Source organism: Chironomus tepperi, unplaced genomic scaffold (genome assembly GCF_022539635.2).
Source record: "Chironomus tepperi strain 1889 unplaced genomic scaffold, CSIRO-AGI_Ctep_v1 contig_467, whole genome shotgun sequence".
NCBI lineage: Eukaryota > Metazoa > Arthropoda > Insecta > Diptera > Chironomidae > Chironomus > Chironomus tepperi.
In genome coordinates, this window is record NW_027226589.1 from 1,460,394 (window position 1) to 1,481,079 (window position 20,686).

The window sequence follows — 20,686 nt, forward strand, 5'->3', positions numbered from 1 at the left end:
TTTATCAAAATTTGATGTTGACAATCTTCTACTAATTTTTTACCACCATTTTATGCACTAATCATTTTTAAAACTTCTAGTTTTTTTCCATCATTTCTATTTCATCTTATCGTATTTATCCATCAACTCATCTCTGGACTTTTTATTCAATTTAACAATTATTTTTTACAAAGATTCCTTTTTAATTTATGCAAAAAAGCATCAAAGGAAATTTTTATATTCCTCCTTTCATCAACATTATCAGTTTCTTTTGATTGTATAGAAGTAATGATTTAGTCAACACTACTCGTTATTAAGCCTTTTTTTTACCTTTTTTTTTGAAAACTTTTTTCTTCCGATAAGCCTTAAAATAAGATAAGTCCTAAGCAGATAAGGCTTATAACGTAAATTCAGGGTATGTTAATTTTCTGAATATTAACCTCCTTGTACCAATTATTCCATCAAAAAAACCTTTAAATTTGCCTTCATATCCCAACTTAACATCAAAATTCGATTTTTATTTTCTTCTTTTAAATTCTGCTCAATCATCGTCAGCATTGTTATCAGCAATTGTTTCATCGTTCGTTTTAGTTTAAAATTTCAAAAAAAAAAAAAAAACAAACATAGAGCTTGTTGAACTCTGTTGTCTCTATCTTTCTCACGTATTCGCTTTTTGATGTTGTGCCGTGCAGCTATAAATTTACAATATTTTGTCGATTTCGTCTGTATTGCTTGGTGTTTAATAACTTTAAATTTTTTTGTGAAGTATAGCAAGGAATTATACATAGTTTTGTATTTTTATATAGTAGTAGGGTTTTCAATACCGAACCGATTTTTCAATACCGGTATTTCGGTATTGAAAAATCTCAATACCGGTATACCGGTATCATACCGGTATTCAAAATTCAGCCAAAATTGCTGTCTCAGGTCACGAAATTAGTGAAATTTTGCTTTTCTGACATTTTTCCGTTTATTAAAATCTTTAATAAATCTTCAAACCGTTTCAAAATATCATTTTAAGTATGTAAAAACCTTAAAAATTGTTTCCATTTTTGAAAAAAATTTAAAGTTTTCCATATGAAAGGACAAATTTTTCGATATTATTGGACCTATTTTTCACATGTTCATATGAATGGGTTTATAATTGCAGAAAAATGAACCAACCCTAAGCAAACAAAAATTCGTTATAACTAACTAATACCAAGTTAATGTGCACTCGATGACTAGTTTTAACGTATCAGAAATAATACTCAAAAATAATATTGCGCATCATTTTTTAATAATGAAAACTAAAATCAGTTAAAACAATTTTCCAAATAATGGTTCAATATAAAATTCATATGTTAAGTTTAACACGTAATTTGACAATAATCGAGTGTAAATAATTTTTTTTGGCGATTTTTTATGAACTCCAAATACTCGACGTTTCATTTAATAGTAAATTTTTGAAAAATTACCTTAAATTTACTAAAAATATTAAAATTTTCCTTACGTTTTTCAAAACCGAGAATACCGGTATTCAAAAATCTTTAATACCGGTATTTCGGTTTTCAAATAATTTCGGTATACCGGTATTTCGATACCGGTATTGAAAACCCTATATAGTAGTATATAGTTTTGTAATTTGAGGTTAGGGCGATTTTGAGATTATGTTACGAATTTTGAGATTATTTTATGTTTATTTTTATATTTTTTGATGATATGTCTCCAAATTTTGATATTAATTTTGCGCTTATTAAAAACGCGCTTTAGTCTGCTACTTGCAACTTGCAACTTGATAGAATAAAACAGAACACGCATTTCCATTGATTTTGTGGTGCTTTAAGAGGTAAATTTTGTTTTTAACTTACATACATTTCTTACGTTTTTTCTAACCGGGAGCTGAAAGTTTACATTAAATTTATGGCTTGATAAAAAAAGGCTTCTGAAGTTAGTTCAAGGTCGTAAAATAAAAAAAAATGCTGTTCCATACAAAGAAATACATGAAGAGTTGTTAAAGTTCAGAATGTTGAAATTAACCTTGAATTATAAATGTAAAAAAGTATTTTAAAATTTTGCTGACATGTGGGGTGGGATTAATGGAATGTACAGGTGTGCATGAATAATTTAAGTGCTTTTAAAGAAGACTTTGAGATCTAAATTAGAATTATATAAATTATCAATTCTAAAGTTCAATAAAATTCAATTCAATACCAATTATCTAAAAGTATCTCAATACCAACACTAAATCACATTTCCATCTCTTGCATCTTTTAAATAATTCAATCCTCCAAAAATCCTACAATTTCTATTTCAAAACAACTGAAAAGTGCTCCCTAAAGACAAACCAAAATAAATCAAAAAATATGGAACAAAAGTGCATTGCGAGATAAAAACAGAAAATCTTTTTTGATCAGCATAAATTTGCCCAATCGAATTTCATTAAATTCTCAGTTTATTAATAAAACAAATCGTGTGGGAAAGGTGGTTGGATATTGAGATGCGAAGAAGTGAATGATATTCAAGGTGTGGTTGGATAAGGCGCATTCAGATAAAATTCAAAGCATGAAAGTTTTGTTTTTTCAAAAACAATTATAAACTCAAAATTTACAGCTATCTGAATACATAATAGATTGGAAAAAAAAACCTTTAAATCTCAACATTTTGATAAATTTTCATTCACAAAGGAACACATAAAATTGATTTGAAAGTTAAAAGGCAGAGAAACAAAAGAAAATCGATGGACTTACTTTTCATTTAAGTTTTATTTTTTGCAGCTCTTTTCGGCGGATTATTTTTGTTTCCAAACACATAATGTGACTCAGGTAAAAATAAAGAACAGAAAAAAATACAAGCTTTAACTTGAGTCGGCTTTCCGGTTATACTTTTCTGTCCATTCAACATTTATGAACATTAATTATGCAATAAGTCTCGTTCATTTCGAATCCTGACCAGCTACTTTATTTTATTCACTATGTGAATTTATTTTTCTTTGCATTCATGTGGTGTTGTTTGCTATCGAAGGACATGATGGTTGTTTGAGTCTGGAGTTGTGAGTTATTTGTGCAAATATGAAAATTGCGATATCGTTAAATTAAATACAAAGCGTGCAAACTCCCAAACATCTCAAAAAAAAATAAAATAACAAAATTTCATTAAAATCCGCTTGGGATTTTTTGTAATATTTTGCAGTCTTGAAGACTTTTCACGCCTTGATAAGTAAGCATTAGGGTTGTAAAAATTCATATTTTTTTTTGCGTAACGTAATATGTAAACAATTCTTTATTTAAAATGACAACATTAGAAAAATCATATTAGATAGATAGATAGATAGATAGATAGATGGGTGTTTATTTACCATAAAGGTATTTGATTTACAATAAATTCATATAACACAATTAATTCAGTATAATAGTCCAATAAAACAATTCATGTAAGTATAAAGAAAGTGAACTAAGAAGATAGATTTGTGGTTTGACACTTGACAATCACATCCCAACATCATTACTAACTCGGCCGTTCGTCAATGGTGCTGCTACTAACGGAGCAGAGGCATAAACGTCTTATTCCATTCAGCCGTGCTCTCACATGCAAGCCTTTGTGTTATGGACTAGGTACCCGGGGGCCACCGTATATCCTACTTTGTTGGCTTGTCCTACTTTGTTGTGTGACAACACTACGCTGCACGAGTACATCCTTGGAGCTGATGCAAGCATAGTGTCGTGAATAGATATAGGCTATCGATGAAAAGCAAATAATCATCGCCATGATCATTCAACTTGTCATGCCCAAGCCACTCTGTACTAAGAACGAGCAGCTCATATCATAGAACGCGAAGATTCATGGTATGGGACACGAGTGACGAGTGTTTGAACCGCTTAAAATGTGTCTTGTTGAATGCGTTTTAGTTTAATGGGAATCGTGTTTTCACGAAATCAATTGCTAGACTTTTACGGACGCGTGTCTGCCTTGTTCCTTACGATGCAGTCATTAAAGAAAATAGAACAAACTGTTTTGTGATTTAAGCATTATATTAAAACAATGAAAAGAAATCTATAAGAAATCCAAACAAAAACATGGAATCAATGACATATGAATGTTACAATTGAAATGTATCAAATATTATCGTTTTTCTGCAACAAATACAGCTATTTATAATATAAAACTACATGTTAACTCAAATGAAAAAAACTTTTGCCTCTCATGAGAAATAACTTGATGAGAAGAAAATTTTCTGCAATAGCTTTGACTACATAAGTACAAGAAACAAATATAGCGAACAGTAATTAATTCATAGATATTATTGTTAGGTAGAGTGGCCAGAGGAATTTCGCAAAATAACGGTACACTTCCAAGTTTGACATTATTAGGGTTCTTTTGGACTGTTTTGAGTTTTCTTTTTGAAATGTTCAAAATTTGTCAAAAACTCCGAATTTTGTAAGGAGTTTTCGATTTTTTGAAAAATCGGGACATTTTTGAAGCTTTGTCGGGACACAGCATCAAGGCTGAATAGTACAGCAGCGTCCCGTTAAAAAACAGTAGATTGCCGCCCTATAAACAGGTCACTTCCAGACCTCAAAACAATTCATACAATAAATTTCTTCATATTAAGAAGTGTTTCATGTGACGGTTTTCTTAGATTCAAACTTTCTAACGATTTTGCAAATATCAAAATTTTCTCTCCAAAAGTCGTATACATTTTGTTCTGAAATCAAAAATCCATTAATTATAGCAACTATGTTTTTTGAAATTTTAAACCAGACTAATGCCATTTCATTTCGAAAAAATTCGACATTGGTTTCGAAGGATTCGAAATTGGATGCAAAAATTCATAATTATCATTGCTTTATAGAAATAAAATAGGTTCATGCATCAGAATTGAAATAAATATTGATTTTTTGTTTATAACGTATTTTTTTTTTTCTATTTAAAAAATTTTAACTGTCACTTATTTTTTAAAAACGTTGCTTTTTTCTCCGTTTTTCCATTCAAATAATAATGGTCTATATTTGAAATAGCGCAAGAATGTTTGTATAAAAATTAAATTTTTTTTTTAAAGCTTAGTGATAGCTTGAACGAAAGTCTCTAAAACCTCAAAAATAAGTCTAACTTAGGATTAGCAACCCGCAGAGCTTGACTTCTCAAATACATGCCAAGCAAAGCTGAGCTTTATTCCAGGCAAATTATAGAAAGAGAGACTAAGAAACGATACGAAAATATCCGCATTGGGTTTCTACCCAATAGACTATTAATCCTTTTTCCTCAAGGTACAGACTTGCCCTGACTCCGTAAAGACTGGTTTTTAAAAGCCATTAAAATAATATACCTCAACAATGAAATCTGTCCTCTCAATATGACTAAGGAATATTACATACTTCGATAATTTTCAATTCAACCTTTAATTCATCTTAAAAGACCCATTGATACATATTCTTAAAAAAGATGTACGATACGTATTGAAATGTGAGACAGCAGCAAGACAGTCACATTCATATTCATATTTAACATAAGATATAAGGTACCATGCAGGGACGTAGTCAGGAAGGGCTTTAGGGAGCTCGAACCCCCTAACTTATTTTCAAATTCAGTACAAAATTCATTGAAAATTTATAATATACTTAATTTTAAAATTAAAAATTTTGAGCCCCCTATTTAAAGATTTCTGATTACTCCCCTTTAAGGAACAAACATCACATATCATAAGACACAAAAAATTTCCTTAAAAGAACTTGAAAAAATTTGTGGATCGAAAGTAATTTAACGTAACCTAAATAAAATGAAATTGGATTTATGTGTTCATGTGAATTGTGAAAGTAAAATTGTCTCATATTTATTTTTTATAACGTTACGTCCAATTCAAGTCTGAACTTGCTGCAAGTTTTTTTTGCTTATGAATTATTCATATTAGGGCAAAAAAAAAGGAGGATATGGAAAGAAAATTAAATTCATGCACTTTATGTTGTTTTTTAAAAAAAAATTAAAGTTCAATGGATTTTGTGATCATTGATTTTTGAATTTAAATGATTTTAGACTTTGATCCTTTGAGTTATGATGCTAGCTTGAGGGTTTATAAGCTAGCTGTTCAATAATATTGATCAATATTAGTATTAGATTACTTATAGTACTTTAAGACTGTTATATTTTAACCTGGCGTAGAAATTTAAGTATTCTCTGTTTTTAACCTTTTTGCTTCTTTTATGATATTTAATATCCATTTCCAAAAATATTATTCGTCAACAACAAATTTATCAATAAATCTGAATTGATTTTTTTTTACCTTTTCGTTATTTTCCATTTTGTTTGTCTTTGATCGATTTTGTTTTGAATATGAAGTAGTCTTAGGAAGGAAACGACTCGCGAAAATTATTTTTAGTATCTTAACTAATTGATTGATTCTTACTACACTTTCTCATTATAAATATTAACCTTTTCTATTGATTGACAAGCTTTATTGATATTGATAAATTAAATTTTTGATTAAATAAGGTACGCGTTCAGAATTACTAATTTACAGCTTCATTAATAAAATTTAATTTTATAAACGCTCAGTTTTTCTCTTAATCAAACTCATTTCTGATTGCGCTTGTGAAGTATTTATTAACATATAAAAATATTGTAAAATCTACATTTTTTCAAGTTTTTAATTCTTTTTTGATTTCTATGCAAAATATTTATAAAAAAAAACATATATAATAAAAACCTTTGAATTTATTTATTATTTGTTATTTTTAGAAGAGACCTTGATCCTATTGGATCTTGTTTTGTATGCCGGGTCTTAATAATCAATTACTGATCGCAGGGACAAAAATGCGCTGAAGTAACTCGATAAGAACGAGTATTTTTGTAATTTTTTTTCTAACCATCAGATTATGTGTTCACATAATCATACCTCATACGTGTATGTGATTTTATGTATTTTTTAGCGCATTTTTGAAACTTGTTTTCAAAAAGGTAGCTTAATAATGCACTTTGTTCGTTTATTCGTTCGTTCGGGCTAGGTGCTTATCTCAGCAATTAGACATCTTAGAGAGCTCAGGTTTGTTTTATTAGCTCCGTGTTATTGTTTTATTGCGGGCAAATGCATTTAAAAGTTTCAAATCATAGCAAAAATACTATAATTAACAATTTTTCATTTCGATAAACAACAACAACAAAATCAATAACACGTTTTTTCATTGTTTTACAGTGTTTTTCAATGTTCTTCGATGTTTTTACAGTGTTTACAGAACAAAGTTTGAATTTATCATAACCGTTATGTGGTTTGAATTATCAAAATCCGTTAAATGATGAAGTTCTTAAATTTGTGGAAGTTTTATATGGATCTTGTTTTTGAGATCAGGAAGTGACCTGGATCTTATTGGTTCTTGGTTTTTAGGTCTAGAAGTGACCTGGATTTTACAGAATCTTGCTTTTTAGGTCTAGAAGTGACCTGGATCTTACTGGATCTTGTGTTTTAGGTCTGGAAGTGACCTGGATCTTACTGGATCTTGGTTTTTAGGTCTGGAAGTGACCTGGATCTTACTGGATCTTGTGATTTAGGTCTGGAAGTGAACTGGATCTTACTGGATCTTGTGTTTTTGTTCTGGAAGTGACCTCGATCTTACTGGATCTTGTTTTTGAGGTCTGGAAGTGACTTATTAATCAATTACTGATCGCTGGGACAAAAATGCGCTTAAGTCTCTCGATGAATAACACGATGACTTTTGTAATTTTTTTCTTTTGTTTAATTTTCTTTTTTCTGCACTTTAATTTAGTGATCAATGAAATTTAAATTTGATTGATCATGCTTTTTGTATTTGACGTTGAATCGAGCCAAAATGGCAAAATTCGCGATGACCTACAATATGTCGAAAATATACCACATGAACTTACCGGAATTAGCCGGACTGGCGTTCACCCGACATAACAATCAGATGATCTAATACCAAGCTAAAATGATGCTTGAATAAAAAAAAATTAACATTAGCTGTTCAGACCTTAAGGTCCATAGGGCCGTTTACTTATTACGTTCGCTTTTTAGAAGGGGTGGCCTGTGATTTTGTAACAGCCTAGACAAAAAGAAATTATAAAGGTCCTCGTGTTATTGATCGAGGGACTTAAGCGCATTTTTGTCCAGGCTTATGACGGTTTTCTGGGATTCCAACTTTCTAACGGTTGTGTAAATTTTAAAAATTTTCCCGTTAAAAGTTGTTTATATTTTGTATTGAAATCAAAAATTCATTAATTATAGTATTAATGCGTTGATTTGAAAATTCTAAATGATCGATAATCCAATAACTCGATGGAACTGAACTCGCGTTCCAGCCAAACAAACGAACGAACAAAGTTTCTTATTAAGCTACCTTTTTGAAGAAAATTTCAAAAATGCACTAAAAAATTATTTCCATCGACATTTTGTAACGAAGGGGCGAGGGGGGTCTAGAAATCCGTTTTTTTCGTAACATAACAATTTAAACTATTTACAGCGTTTTTTGATGCTTAGTTGATGCAAATCAACATAAAAGTTAAAATTATTTTATTAACAATTCAAAAATTTTATACAACATTTTCATTGATCCCATATATTCCACCTTCATTACTCAAAATAACTTTCTCGTTCAAACATTTTTAATATACTCACTAAAAGCAATTTAGTAACAAATCTCAATCTTAAAATTCGACAATAAAAATTTCAAAAAAGTCGTTCGTTATGTAATCTTTGTACGATTATCAACAAAGGAAGCAAAAAAATTTCACGCTTTTTTATATTCTTCTTCAACTACCTACACAGATGCTCGGCAACAAACTTTTTTCTCACGTATACAACGTTTTCTTCCCCTCATCTCTACTAAACTGAATAAGCTTATCAAAACATTGTTGACATAGCGATTGTGAGAAGGTACAAAAAAGAAGCACAAAAAGGGTTCGCAAGTGATACTTGACATTCGTGCGTATTTTGGATGTATGTATTATTAACACACAAAACATTATCAGTGCTTGTTATACCAGCGGAATTATGGAAAAGTGGATTTAATGGGGGAATGTAATATTTGGAAGTATTGTAGAAATGTTCATGTTTATGTTATATTGTATAATGACAAAATAGTATTTTTTAGCTTTTCGACAGTCCAGCTTAACAAATAATGTTAAGTTCAATTCAATCAATTTGACTAAATTCTAGTTTGGCTAATCGTTAATCTAGCTAGGTATCGATTTGACTGATCAATTGTCTGACTGTCAAAACATTATTGACATGGTTTCGGCTTTTCGACTGAGCGTGAGTTAAGATGAGTCTGTTCTGCTCAGCATCAATTACGACTGAAAAATTGTTATTATACATAAGACTTAATATACTATAATAGAAATATCTATCAATTCCATAATATTTAACTTAGTAGTAGTTAATAACTCATTCAATAATTCAAAACATTAACAAAATAAAAAGGTCTTAAAATGCAATCGATACTGTCCATCAATCAATTCTACACGTGCAATTGCTCTGTAATTAGTTATTTTAAGGACTTATGCTGGACAGCTAAGTGACTTTTTTTATGTAAATATACTCAATTAAATTTGGATACGCAAAAATGTCACGCAAAAAAGCGCAGTTATTGAATTAATCGTAATTTAATTTCTGATTAGATTAAATTGGGACATTTTGAGGGGGCTCAATGGATGTTGTAGAGAGTTAAAAAAGAAACTCGAGTTAAATTAAGATGAAATTTACGTTAATTTTTAGAAGCTTTGACTATTTTATTTCTTATTACAATTTACTGAACTTTTTCACATTTTTCTTTTGTTTCCAGGGCCCAATGTTAAGATAGCAATAGCAATATTAAATTGTATACTAGCCCGTCAACTATGCTTTGAGGATCCATCATGCTCAGCTATTTTAGAAATTATACCACGTGTGTGTGGCCCAGTTCCTGGTAAGAAATCTTATATACCCTTAATAATAAATACAAACTAAACTTTAATCTCAAAATCAATCTTTTTAATTATCGTCAAATTCTCGTTTTTTCTACCTTTTACAAATCATTCTCAAAACGTTTTTACTGTATAAAATTTTTCACTGATCATATTCTACTTCAACTTTCATTCTGCCCTCCTTATATTCATGTATATGTTATATTCATATACATGATATTCTCATGAAAATCAACTTTCAAACAGTCATTACTACATGCTTTACTCATTCATTCATAAAGTGATTTGAAAATTATACAAAACAGCAGACTTTACGCTCTGCTTTCTCATTATATTTTTACTTTTCTACCATCAAATCGATATCGTAGTCAAATCGATGTCTTGGAGCTCATTTTATGACACTTTAATGTCGAATATCGAGTAATTGAGAAGAAAATCTATTTTTGTTGATGTTTCGAACTTGAAATAAGGCATACTGAAAAGATGAAAATATTTTAGGGATGTGTTGGATGATTGAAGTAAGTTGGTGTATGATTTTGTTGAATAGGTGCAAGTTTTAAAAGAAGCAGGTTATAAAAAATTGATTCGAAAGTAAGCAAAAACCAAGAAATAAATAAAATTCCAAAAAAGAAGATACAAAAAAAAATTTTATAGCCTCATCATTTTGACATTAACTTATCAATCGAAGTCATTTGGTGAATGAATATATATCTACACGGATGTAAATGTTCAAATTCATGCATGTATATCAAACAGTACTTGAAAATTTCACATTTTTTTCTTCTTGGGGAAAAATTTACATTTACTGAATTTGATGAGTTTGTTATGATGTTCAGGAGAGAAAGAGAGAGCATGGTATTCAATAATGGAGATGGGGAATTGAAAATTATGCAATAAAGAAAAGTAAGGTTTTGGTGGATTGTCAAGTTTATGTACTTAACATTTGACATCATTGATGGTATTGTAAGATGGGTCGTAATGTTTGAATAAATTGTGTCCATCAAGTAGAACGGTGACCTAACGAGTTTAGTGAAACACTATATATGGGTTTTTTGTGCTAATTTGTGAAAACAAGAAAACAACTTTTAAAAATTTTGTGAAGGTTCCTGCTCCGAGATATGAGCATTTAAAGATGCAATTTTTGACGTTCTGGAAGTCAAAATGTAACTCGAACATAACAGCACCAAAAAATTTTAAACTTTGCTGTTATTTTGTGCAACCCATACCCAGTAAAATAAGCCAAAAAATTTTTTTCAAAATAGTTCCGCTACAGAGTTATATCCATTTTTCGATTTAAGTGCCGAAAAAGTAGTGAAAAAATCGAAAAATTTTCACACTTTTTAATGTGAAATCTACAAACCTTCTCTAAAATTCTTTAAATTTTGCCTGTTTTTTGTGCAAGAGTTACCTAACAAAATAAACATAAAATAATTTTTGGATGGAGCTTATGTGGTAAGATATAGCCGTTTTCCCGTGCAACCTAAGCTAAAAAAATTCAAAGTTTTTTACAATTTTTGCATGGAAATTACGCAAGACTTTACCAAAATTATTGAAAATTCTCCTGAATATTGTGCATATATTAATTGTTCATAAAAAGTTTAGTAAAATATAATTTTTTGATTATATATAGAAATATAGCCATTTTTCTCTCCAAGATAGTGAAAAAGTTAGTTTTTTTTTAGATTTTTAGCTCTAACTTCAATAGGAAGTAACAAAAATTTTTGTAACTTTGTCTGATTTATTTGCAAACATTACTTAATAAAACAAAGCAAAAAGATTTTTTGAAAAAAATTTATTTGAAAAATTTTTTTGCAATTTTTTCATATAGGAAGGTGTAAAAAAGCATTAAAAATCTCTATTTTTCATATTTTTAATTCTCAGAAATGCAAATCTTGATTAAAATTTATGAAACTCACACAAAATTTTTTTGTTTCATTTAGTAATGATTACAAATAAATCAGACAAAGTTACAAAAATTATGTCGTGGTGGCGTAATGGTTAGAGGGCAGGTTAGTTACTTCCTATCGGTTTAGCTTGTTCTTCAAACTTTGCCAAGCGAAGCTATCGGTCTAGCTTAAAATCTACCGGTCTAGCTTAGTTCTTCAAACTTATAAAACTTAAAAAACTAATCGGTTTTCTCACTATCTTGGAGAGAAAAATGGCTATATTTCTATATATAATCAAAAAATTATATTTTACTAAACTTTTTATGAACAATTAATATATGCACAATATTCAGGAGAATTTTCAATAATTTTGGTAAAGTCTTGCGTAATTTCCATGCAAAATTGTAAAAAACTTTGAATTTTTTGAGTTTAGGTTGCACGGGAAAACGGCTATATCTTACCACATAAGCTACATCCAAAAATTATTTTATGTTTATTTTGTTAGGTAACTCTTGCACAAAAAACAGGCAAAATTTAAAGAATTTTGGTGAAGATTTGTAGATACCAGGCGCCATGTTTGTAATTCATGTGTGGTCTCAACTTTCAAACCAATTTCTCTACAGCACAAAATAAAAGTTATTTCAGATTAAGAAGTGTGAAAATTATTCGAGTTTTTCACTACTTTTTCGGCACTTAAATCGAAAAATGGATATAACTCTGTAGCGAAACTATTTTGTTGCAAAAAGGTAACTCTTGCACAAAAAACAGGCAAAATTTAAAGAATTTTGGTGAAGATTTGTAGATTTCAGATTAAGAAGTGTGAAAATTATTCGAGTTTTTCACTACTTTTTCGGCACTTAAATCGAAAAATGGATATAACTCTGTAGCGAAACTATTTTGAAAAAATTTTTTTGGCTTATTTTACTGGGTATGGGTTGCACAAAAAAACAGCAAAGTTTCAAATTTTTTGGTGCTGTTATGTTGGAGTTACATTTTGACTTCCAGAACGTCAAAAATTGCATCTTTAAATGCTCATATCTCGGAGCAGGAACCTTCACAAAATTTTTAAAAGTTGTTTTCTTGTTTTCACAAATTAGCACAAAAAACCCATATATAGTGTTTCACTAAACTCGTTAGGTCACCGTTCTACTTGATGGACACGAATAAATTCAAATAGAAAATCAATAATTGGAGAACTATTGAAAATTTAGTTTTTAGGGTAATGAAACTTTGGTTTGCTTCAATGATATAACTTTAAAGGTGCGAAAATTCTTCATCTAAAAAACTTACGGCCTGTTTTACTAAATTGGAATATCCTCGAATTCGGATTATCCACATCAGATTTTTGGAAATATCTTCAACATTTTAAGAGTATCAATATTTTTGTTTTTATTTTATAATAATGCGACCCAGCCGTGACATTTCTATTTTTTTTTTTAATTTTGGTGGTCCTTAAGGTTCATTAATTATTCAATTTTTCAGTCAAATCTACTAGATTAACCGCAATAATTGCTATAAATTTGTCAATAATTGAGAACCCAAAATTCCAAATATACGAAAATATGGGTGTAAGTGTATTCTAAAAGTATAACATAATAAATCTTTGAAAACTCTCAAAATGTTTGAGATATTTCCAAAAAACTAAAGTGGATAATCCGAAATCGAGGATAATCCACTTTAGTGAAACAGGCCGTTAAATTTTGATTAAGAAATGAAAAAATACAAACATAAAAGCAAAAATCATGCCTAAAAGATGTAAATTGTTGTACAAGTACTGTTTCAAAGAATTTCTAGCCCACAAAACAAGATCCAGGAGGGTCCAGTTCACTTCCCGATCCACAAAACAAGATCCAGTAGGATTCAGGTCACTTTCAGATCTACAAAACAAGATCCAGTAGGATCCAGGTCATTTCAATATAATTTAACGGATTTTTATAATTCAAACTACATAACGGTTATGACAAATTTAAATTTTGTTCAGTAAACACTGTTAAAAATTTTAGGAACATTGAAAACACTGTAAAACAACGAAAAAACGTGTTTTTGTTGTTATGAAAATGAAAAATTTTTAATTATAGTGTTTACGCGTTGATTTGAAACTTTTAAATGCCCGGCGCCGCAATAACTTTATGGCACTGATCTTTTAAAACCTTTCCGAGCTCTCTACGATGTCTAGATAAAAAGTTTTTACCGTCAGCCGAACGACCGAACAAAGTGTCTTATTAAGCTACCTTTTTGAAAAAAATTTCAAAAATGCGCTAAAAATTTGAAAATTTTAAGTCAAAAAAAGTTTGGTTAAAATATTTTTTATAAGACACGATAATTTCGGGAATATTCATGAATGGGAATATTCCTATTCCGTTGTTGGTAACCGTACAAAGAAATAGGTAAATAAAGTAGAAACTCGCAAAAAAATGAGGAAAATAATTGAAATTCCGAAAAAAATATTTTCTGTCTTGGGCTTGAGCCCGGACCTTCAAAAGGAAAATGTTCAAAATTTGTCAAAAATTCCATAATTTGTATGAAGTTTTCGACCTGTTGAAAAATCGGGACATTTTGAGGCTTTGTCGGGACACAGCAGAAAAGTTAAAAAAGTACAGCAGCGTCCCGGCAAAAATAAAGCAGGTTGCCGCCATACCAAAAATTATGTTAAATACTTAATGGTCAAATGAAGATTTTATTCAAATTCGAGAACAATCGGATGAGAAATGTGGTTAAATATATGGGTCATTTTGTATGATGAATTCTGCGGAAAAATCCCTTTAACGCAAGCTGCTGTAACAAAAAATAACAAAATTTTGGTATTTTTTTTAATTTTTTCTTTTGAAAATTTTAAACTGCAGGAAGTCTAATTTTCGAAATTTTTTAGGCAGAGGTTGTTATTTTTGATCATTTACAACTCTTTTATACAAACCGCCTATACCGGAGTGGCTATACCAGAGTTAATGACTTTCAATCATTAAAAATATGTAATGCATTGTCATCTATAATACACATGGAAAAATAAGTCATTGTCAGCCAAAGTCAAACTTTCTTAAAAGCCAAATAACTTCTCAAATATCGCAAAAAAAAATCAAAACAAAATTCAATGTTAAAGACCGTATTGACACGGAAAATTGTTCAACATTACAAACAGCACAACGAAAACACTGAATTCAATCCTTTCTTGATTTTTTCGATATTCTTTTTTGTGTCATGTCACTCAAAAATTCAAGCAAAGCACGTTGTTTGCATATTTTCGTCAACATTTTATAAAAGTAAGAAGCATAAAGCTTGATTTCTGTCTTTTGTTTAAGGATAAAAGCTCAACAGAAGATAAGGAAAAAATCAATTGACATCAAATATTTTATTTTTTTATTCGTGTAAACAACGATAATAAATATATTGTACTCTTTTCGTTTTTTTTTTTTTATTTGCAGGATTGGTAACTCACTGCGATTCACAGTTTAACTCTGTTTAAAATTTAAATTAGACGCGCTTTGAATTTTATAGTTGTGAACTCTTTCTGATTCATAGTTGTTTTACCAACCCCCCTATTCGAATTCATACTTGCTCTTCACTTTGGATTCTTAGTTGCTAACCTCTCTGAATATTATTTTCTGAGACATATTTACGTTCTTAGACTATGATTATAATAAAGTAAACATAATAATGTCAAGATGTACAATATTCAACAAACAATTCGATCGATTCATTGATTATTGATTGGCTTAAGACTTTATTTGATTTTATAGGAATCATTTCTCTTTTATGACTGTTATGTATGTTATAGTGGAAGTGATGTGTTATTGAGGGGAGATTGAAGAAATTTTGAAAAATTATTGAAAAAATTATTTATGAAATAGACTTTAGCGTAAAATAAAGTTTTTGGGAAATTTGGGTTTTTGATTTCGCAAATTTCAAGACTTTGACGTGTAAAAATTAGACAACATCGTGCAATTCTAGTTGCAAGTAAACTATCAATCAGCACTTAATACTTACACTTAATCCTTACTACGTGTTCTGATTCTTAATTTATCGATCTACTCCATGATTCCCTAATATTATTTTTAATGTCCCAACTCCCTTCTCACTTCCATTATTTGAACTTCAATACGCTTAAATTCTCGAGTCAACAAAACAAACTTCACGTCTTTCATCGACACAGTTTTTTTATTCCCTCTGATTGAATATGAAAGATGACAAGAAATTCATGTTTTATGTCAAATGTCTGCATAAATTATCATTCAATTGTTCTTGACATGCTTGCTTATGCTATTTTATTATGAAAATATTTTTCATGACAAATTTGATGCTAAATGACATCAAGAAAGAAACAAAAGTGCTTCTTATTTATGGCATAAGGATAAGAAATATAAAGAAAAGGTAATGAATAAGCTAAATGTGAAAAAAGGATCTGATTTTTTTTTCGCTTGATGAATTTTCTGGGATTTTTTACATTGCACTCTCAAAAACGGATTCTTATCCGAATTGAAGGTGAAAATGAAAAATCTCTTAGAATTGTAATAAAATGTTATGATATTTTTTTGCTGAGTTAAAGTGAAGCAAGCCTGTTGAATAAAAATATTTATCATTGCTTTAAAACGAGTCATTATTTGTGTCAATGTATTAGAATGAATCGGAATCTTCAGATTTTTCCCCTTCATATTTAAATCATAGCTTGAGTCGTTGATTCAAAACTGGATTGGTATTCCTGATTCAAAACTAATGATATGGTATGCAAATGATCTCAAAACAGTATACCAAATAATTGCTTCAAATTCATGTCACTGATTTAAAATAAGTTGAAACCTAAAACTGAGTCATCACTTTAAAACTAAATCTTTATTTTCAAAGTTAATAAATTAAAATAAAAGTTAGCCAACTATAAACATCCATATCATACCATTAAAATTTAATTGCATTTAAAAATTTTTTTTCACTGTCAAATTCTCATTTCAGTTGCATGCAGCACAGTAACAGTAACAAAATGTCAAGCAGCTCTCCGTACCCTCCAAGCATTTCCATTCTTCCGGCCAACATGTCTGTGCAAAGAGCCGGGGGTGGATCCCGATTGTAATTATTTTCGAGATTTTCTTTTCGACCATCCATGTGGATTTGTACTGAAAAAAGGTAAGTTGTGTGGATGAAATTTATAGTTTTCGTGACTGGATACTCCTGTAGCATTAAATTTGAGTATGGTTCATGAATATTCAAATTTTTCCCTTATTTCTACAACCACAATCAACTAACGGGTGCACTTTACTGCACACGGTGCTTACAAGAATGGAAAAAGTTAATTATTGTTAATTTATGGCTTCAATTTCCAAGATTTCTCGCTTAATTCTATGCTATAAAGGAAAATATGAGACTTTTGCTGTTGCATATTTGCGTGATTTGTGGCAGTTAAGAAGGCAATTTCTTACAAGTTAAAAATGAGAGCAGAAATGTTCAACTTTTTACGCAATTATTGCAAAGTTTTATGGACCTAGGATTTGATAAAAAAAAATTAATTGTGTGACTTATTTACGATGAAATTTTTAACAAAGTATCATGTTGAGAAACTTAAAAACGCCCTAGTTGACTCAGCAAAATCTATTTAGACAACTGTACAAGTTGATTCAGCAGAAATCAAGTTTGACAACTGAGCAACGCTTAAATTAAATCATTCAAATCGGGTAACTGAAAATTCGTCATTTGCACCTAGTCCATTTCCCATTCTACCTAAAATCTGTTAAAGCTCCTACATGATTCCTTCGTCTCTTCTACTTACGTGACTTGTTACAGTCATGTTTCTTTAATAAGAAAAAGAATAGCAAGAAATGCAAGAAAAGAGGTTGAATGAGCAGCAGCTAACAACAACTATATATATTTGCTATACAATATGAACAAAATAATTTGATTGTAATGTTATTATGTGGCGTCATAGTGGCAATGAATTTGTACATAAATACATTGTGTTTACATGCAATGCATTTAATGCCCACTTTTCTGTTTGAGTTGCATGAAAGAATGAATTTGTTTTGATGGGACAATGGGGAATAAATTATATTCGATTTTTTCCGTATTTGTTAGGAATGTTTACTAATTATTATTAAACTAAAAAAAATATCTGAATTATATTTGATTTAAATCTAAACTTAAAACTTTACTAGAGTATTGCTTCAAACTTAGCCTTATAAATCTTTAAATTAAAACTTTTAAAAATTTATGTTAAATCGCTTTAAAATTAAGAAAAAATTTAAAACTTAAAATTAATGTATCAACATCCATATTTTCTTATAAACTTACATGTTAAAATTTTTTAACAAGTCCCATGACATTAATAATTGTAATCATTTCGACTGCCGTTTAGGAGGGAAAAAATGGTTAAATTTTCTTGATAAATTATTTCACCGTTTTAAAAATAAATTAACTCTACAAACTTGTTTGCTTTTTCCAATGTTGACTTTAGTTGCGTAACAATGGGTCAAATTTGGATTTAAATATGATTACTTTCAAATGTGTCCAGAAAGTCCAAAAATTTTCAACATTCAAGAAAGAATTAAAACTGTTTCCCTTTATAGTCAGTTCTATCCTTAACGCCATTAACAATTTGTCAAAACCAAAAGAAATGCACATCTAACAGACAAACTACATAAAAGCTACAAAAAACGGCAACTTGAATGCAATTCATTATGTGATTTAATTAGTGCTTAAATTACTTTTAACAACTTTTCAATGTTCATTCAAACTTTTTTTGTACAAGCAAGTTTTTTCTTAAATTTTATGGACTTTTCTCTTGTTGAACTAGTTGTGATTATTCCCACAAACAAGTAAAATAGCGTGAGTCTTTTCATAATTTAGCTAGCTTTTAAGAATTTTTAACACTAAAATTCTTACTTACACACTTGGCTTAATTGATGAGCACAATTGAAAAATTTAAAAAAAAAATTAATATTAAAAATTTCCAAAATTTCTTAGAAACCAAAAAAATACGGGTTTGTTCGTTAACTTTAATTATTCCCCTACTTGCTTCTTCTAACTTGCAGTTCTTCTTCTAAACTTTTCCATTCTTACTTCATCTACTTAACAATAAATGAACTCAGTTTGATACTTTTCAATTACTAACTGCCACAGTCAGTCACGAAAAAATAATAATATAGTAAACCATAAAATTTTCAATGTTCTTAACGACTTTGCTTTTTTATTTTATTACAGTCGAAAAGGATCCGTATCCAGTCGATGCCTTACCAACATGCAATCATGCGTTGTCCGTGTGCCAGCAGGAACGAAAGTGCATCAAATTATTTGAAGATTTTAAACTTCACTGTAAAGTGAGAGAGAATAAGTGCCGTATGGAGGATAAGTGAGTTGTATTTTTAGATATCATATGGTTATATATCTGGTATGGCCTAGATTGCTCTAGATTTTACAATTAAATTGATATTAATTCTAAAATCCTAGAGTAACGGATTAAGACTCACCATAAAGTTAAAGTATACACATAACTTCATATAAGTTGCGCTTTATTAAGATATAACTGAATACAAGTTATAACCTAGAGCATATATCAAGGAACCAAATCTTAAATAACAAATTTTAACAATTTTCTTTAATCCCTAATACAGAGAAGCTTGTCACGAGGCGTGGACAAATCTTCGTCTATCGCCAATGTTTGGGTGCATCTGTCCAAACAATCACATGAAACGTCGATGTGATAAAATATTTAATGTTGTTAATCATAATCCATGTGTCGGTAAGACTTAATTTATTTAAATTTTATTCCCAAAATTTGTATTCTTGAAACGAAAAAGTTTTTTTGTTAAATTTTGAATTTTAAATTTTTTTAAATAATGTGTTTAAAATTGCTTTGAAATTTTTTATTAATTCAAATTTTAAATATTCTGGATTTATAGTTCAAAGTGAAATTTTATCAGCACCAGTTTTGAACTTTTAAATCAAAATTAAAATTTAATAATGTTTTTTTCTAATGGTTAGTTTTAAGTTTAAATTAACAATTACTTTGGAAATTTCCAAATTATTTTTTAGAAATTGTTTCAATATTTCTTGAGCAATTTTTTTTTAATTTGAAATTAAAATTTAAATCAAAATTTTTCTGCTAAAAACATTTGTTCAAAAAAAGTTATTAAGAAATTAAAAAAAGAAATCAAATTTCTTATTATAATAATTCTTAAAATTTGTTTAAAGTTTCTTAATTGTTCCATCAAAGTTATTTTATTTTAAAATTTCTAATTGGCTTTTAATATAAAAAGCTTTAAATATTTTAATAAAAAAGAATTCGCTTTTTTATCATTTTTAAACCCATTTTTTTTTAATTTTGAATTGATTTTTGTGTTGTTAAACTTGTTTGATGCCATTATAAAAATTAAAATTTTAAGTTTTTTTCGTATTGTTCCTTGAAAAAGCATATTTTTGTTGGAAACATTAAATTCTCTAACAAAAACCAAAACTTAAATGATTTTTCTGGATTAGTTTTTAAAGTGTTTTAATGAAACTACATTTAAAAATAAAATCAAATTTTAAGCGTTTGTAAAAAGTGAAAAACGTATAACAAATTTGAATTTTTATAATACTAAATACTTTAATTTCATTTTACAATTAACATTGAAATTTCAATTTTCTATTTTGTGCAACAAAACTATTTAGTTAAAAAGATTTTCTAATTTTCCTGTGAAATCTAAACTTTTTTCTGATCGAAAATTAAAAAAAAATCAATCTCTATGAAACATTTAAAAATTTATATTTATTCACTATAGTGACTAATATTTTTTATCTGAATCTTTAACTACTTTATATTGGTTGTCTATTATTCTACATATCTTATTACTTCAACTATATGAAATGATTATTTCTCTCATTTTCTAGTACTTTATGTTTATTTCCAATTTTCTGTTCAATTCTTTTCCATCGCATCTTTTTTTCCTATCTATTTATCACAAAAGCCATTCGATGAC

The 20,686-nt window shown here is 29.0% G+C and overlaps 1 protein-coding gene across 5 annotated transcripts in view; it reads left to right on the forward strand.

The window, feature by feature from the left end:
- LOC139099366 (uncharacterized) overlaps positions 1 to 20,686 on the forward strand; it is a 129,655-nt gene that overhangs the window by 83,647 nt on the left and 25,322 nt on the right. For all 5 annotated transcript variants that reach the window (XM_070651803.1, XM_070651801.1, XM_070651802.1 and 2 more), the window contains 4 exons: positions 9,744 to 9,866; positions 16,692 to 16,862; positions 18,930 to 19,077; positions 19,340 to 19,467. In XM_070651803.1, coding sequence (XP_070507904.1) covers positions 9,744 to 9,866; positions 16,692 to 16,862; positions 18,930 to 19,077; positions 19,340 to 19,467 — 570 coding nt within the window. The remainder of the gene's footprint in view (positions 1 to 9,743; positions 9,867 to 16,691; positions 16,863 to 18,929; positions 19,078 to 19,339; positions 19,468 to 20,686) is intronic.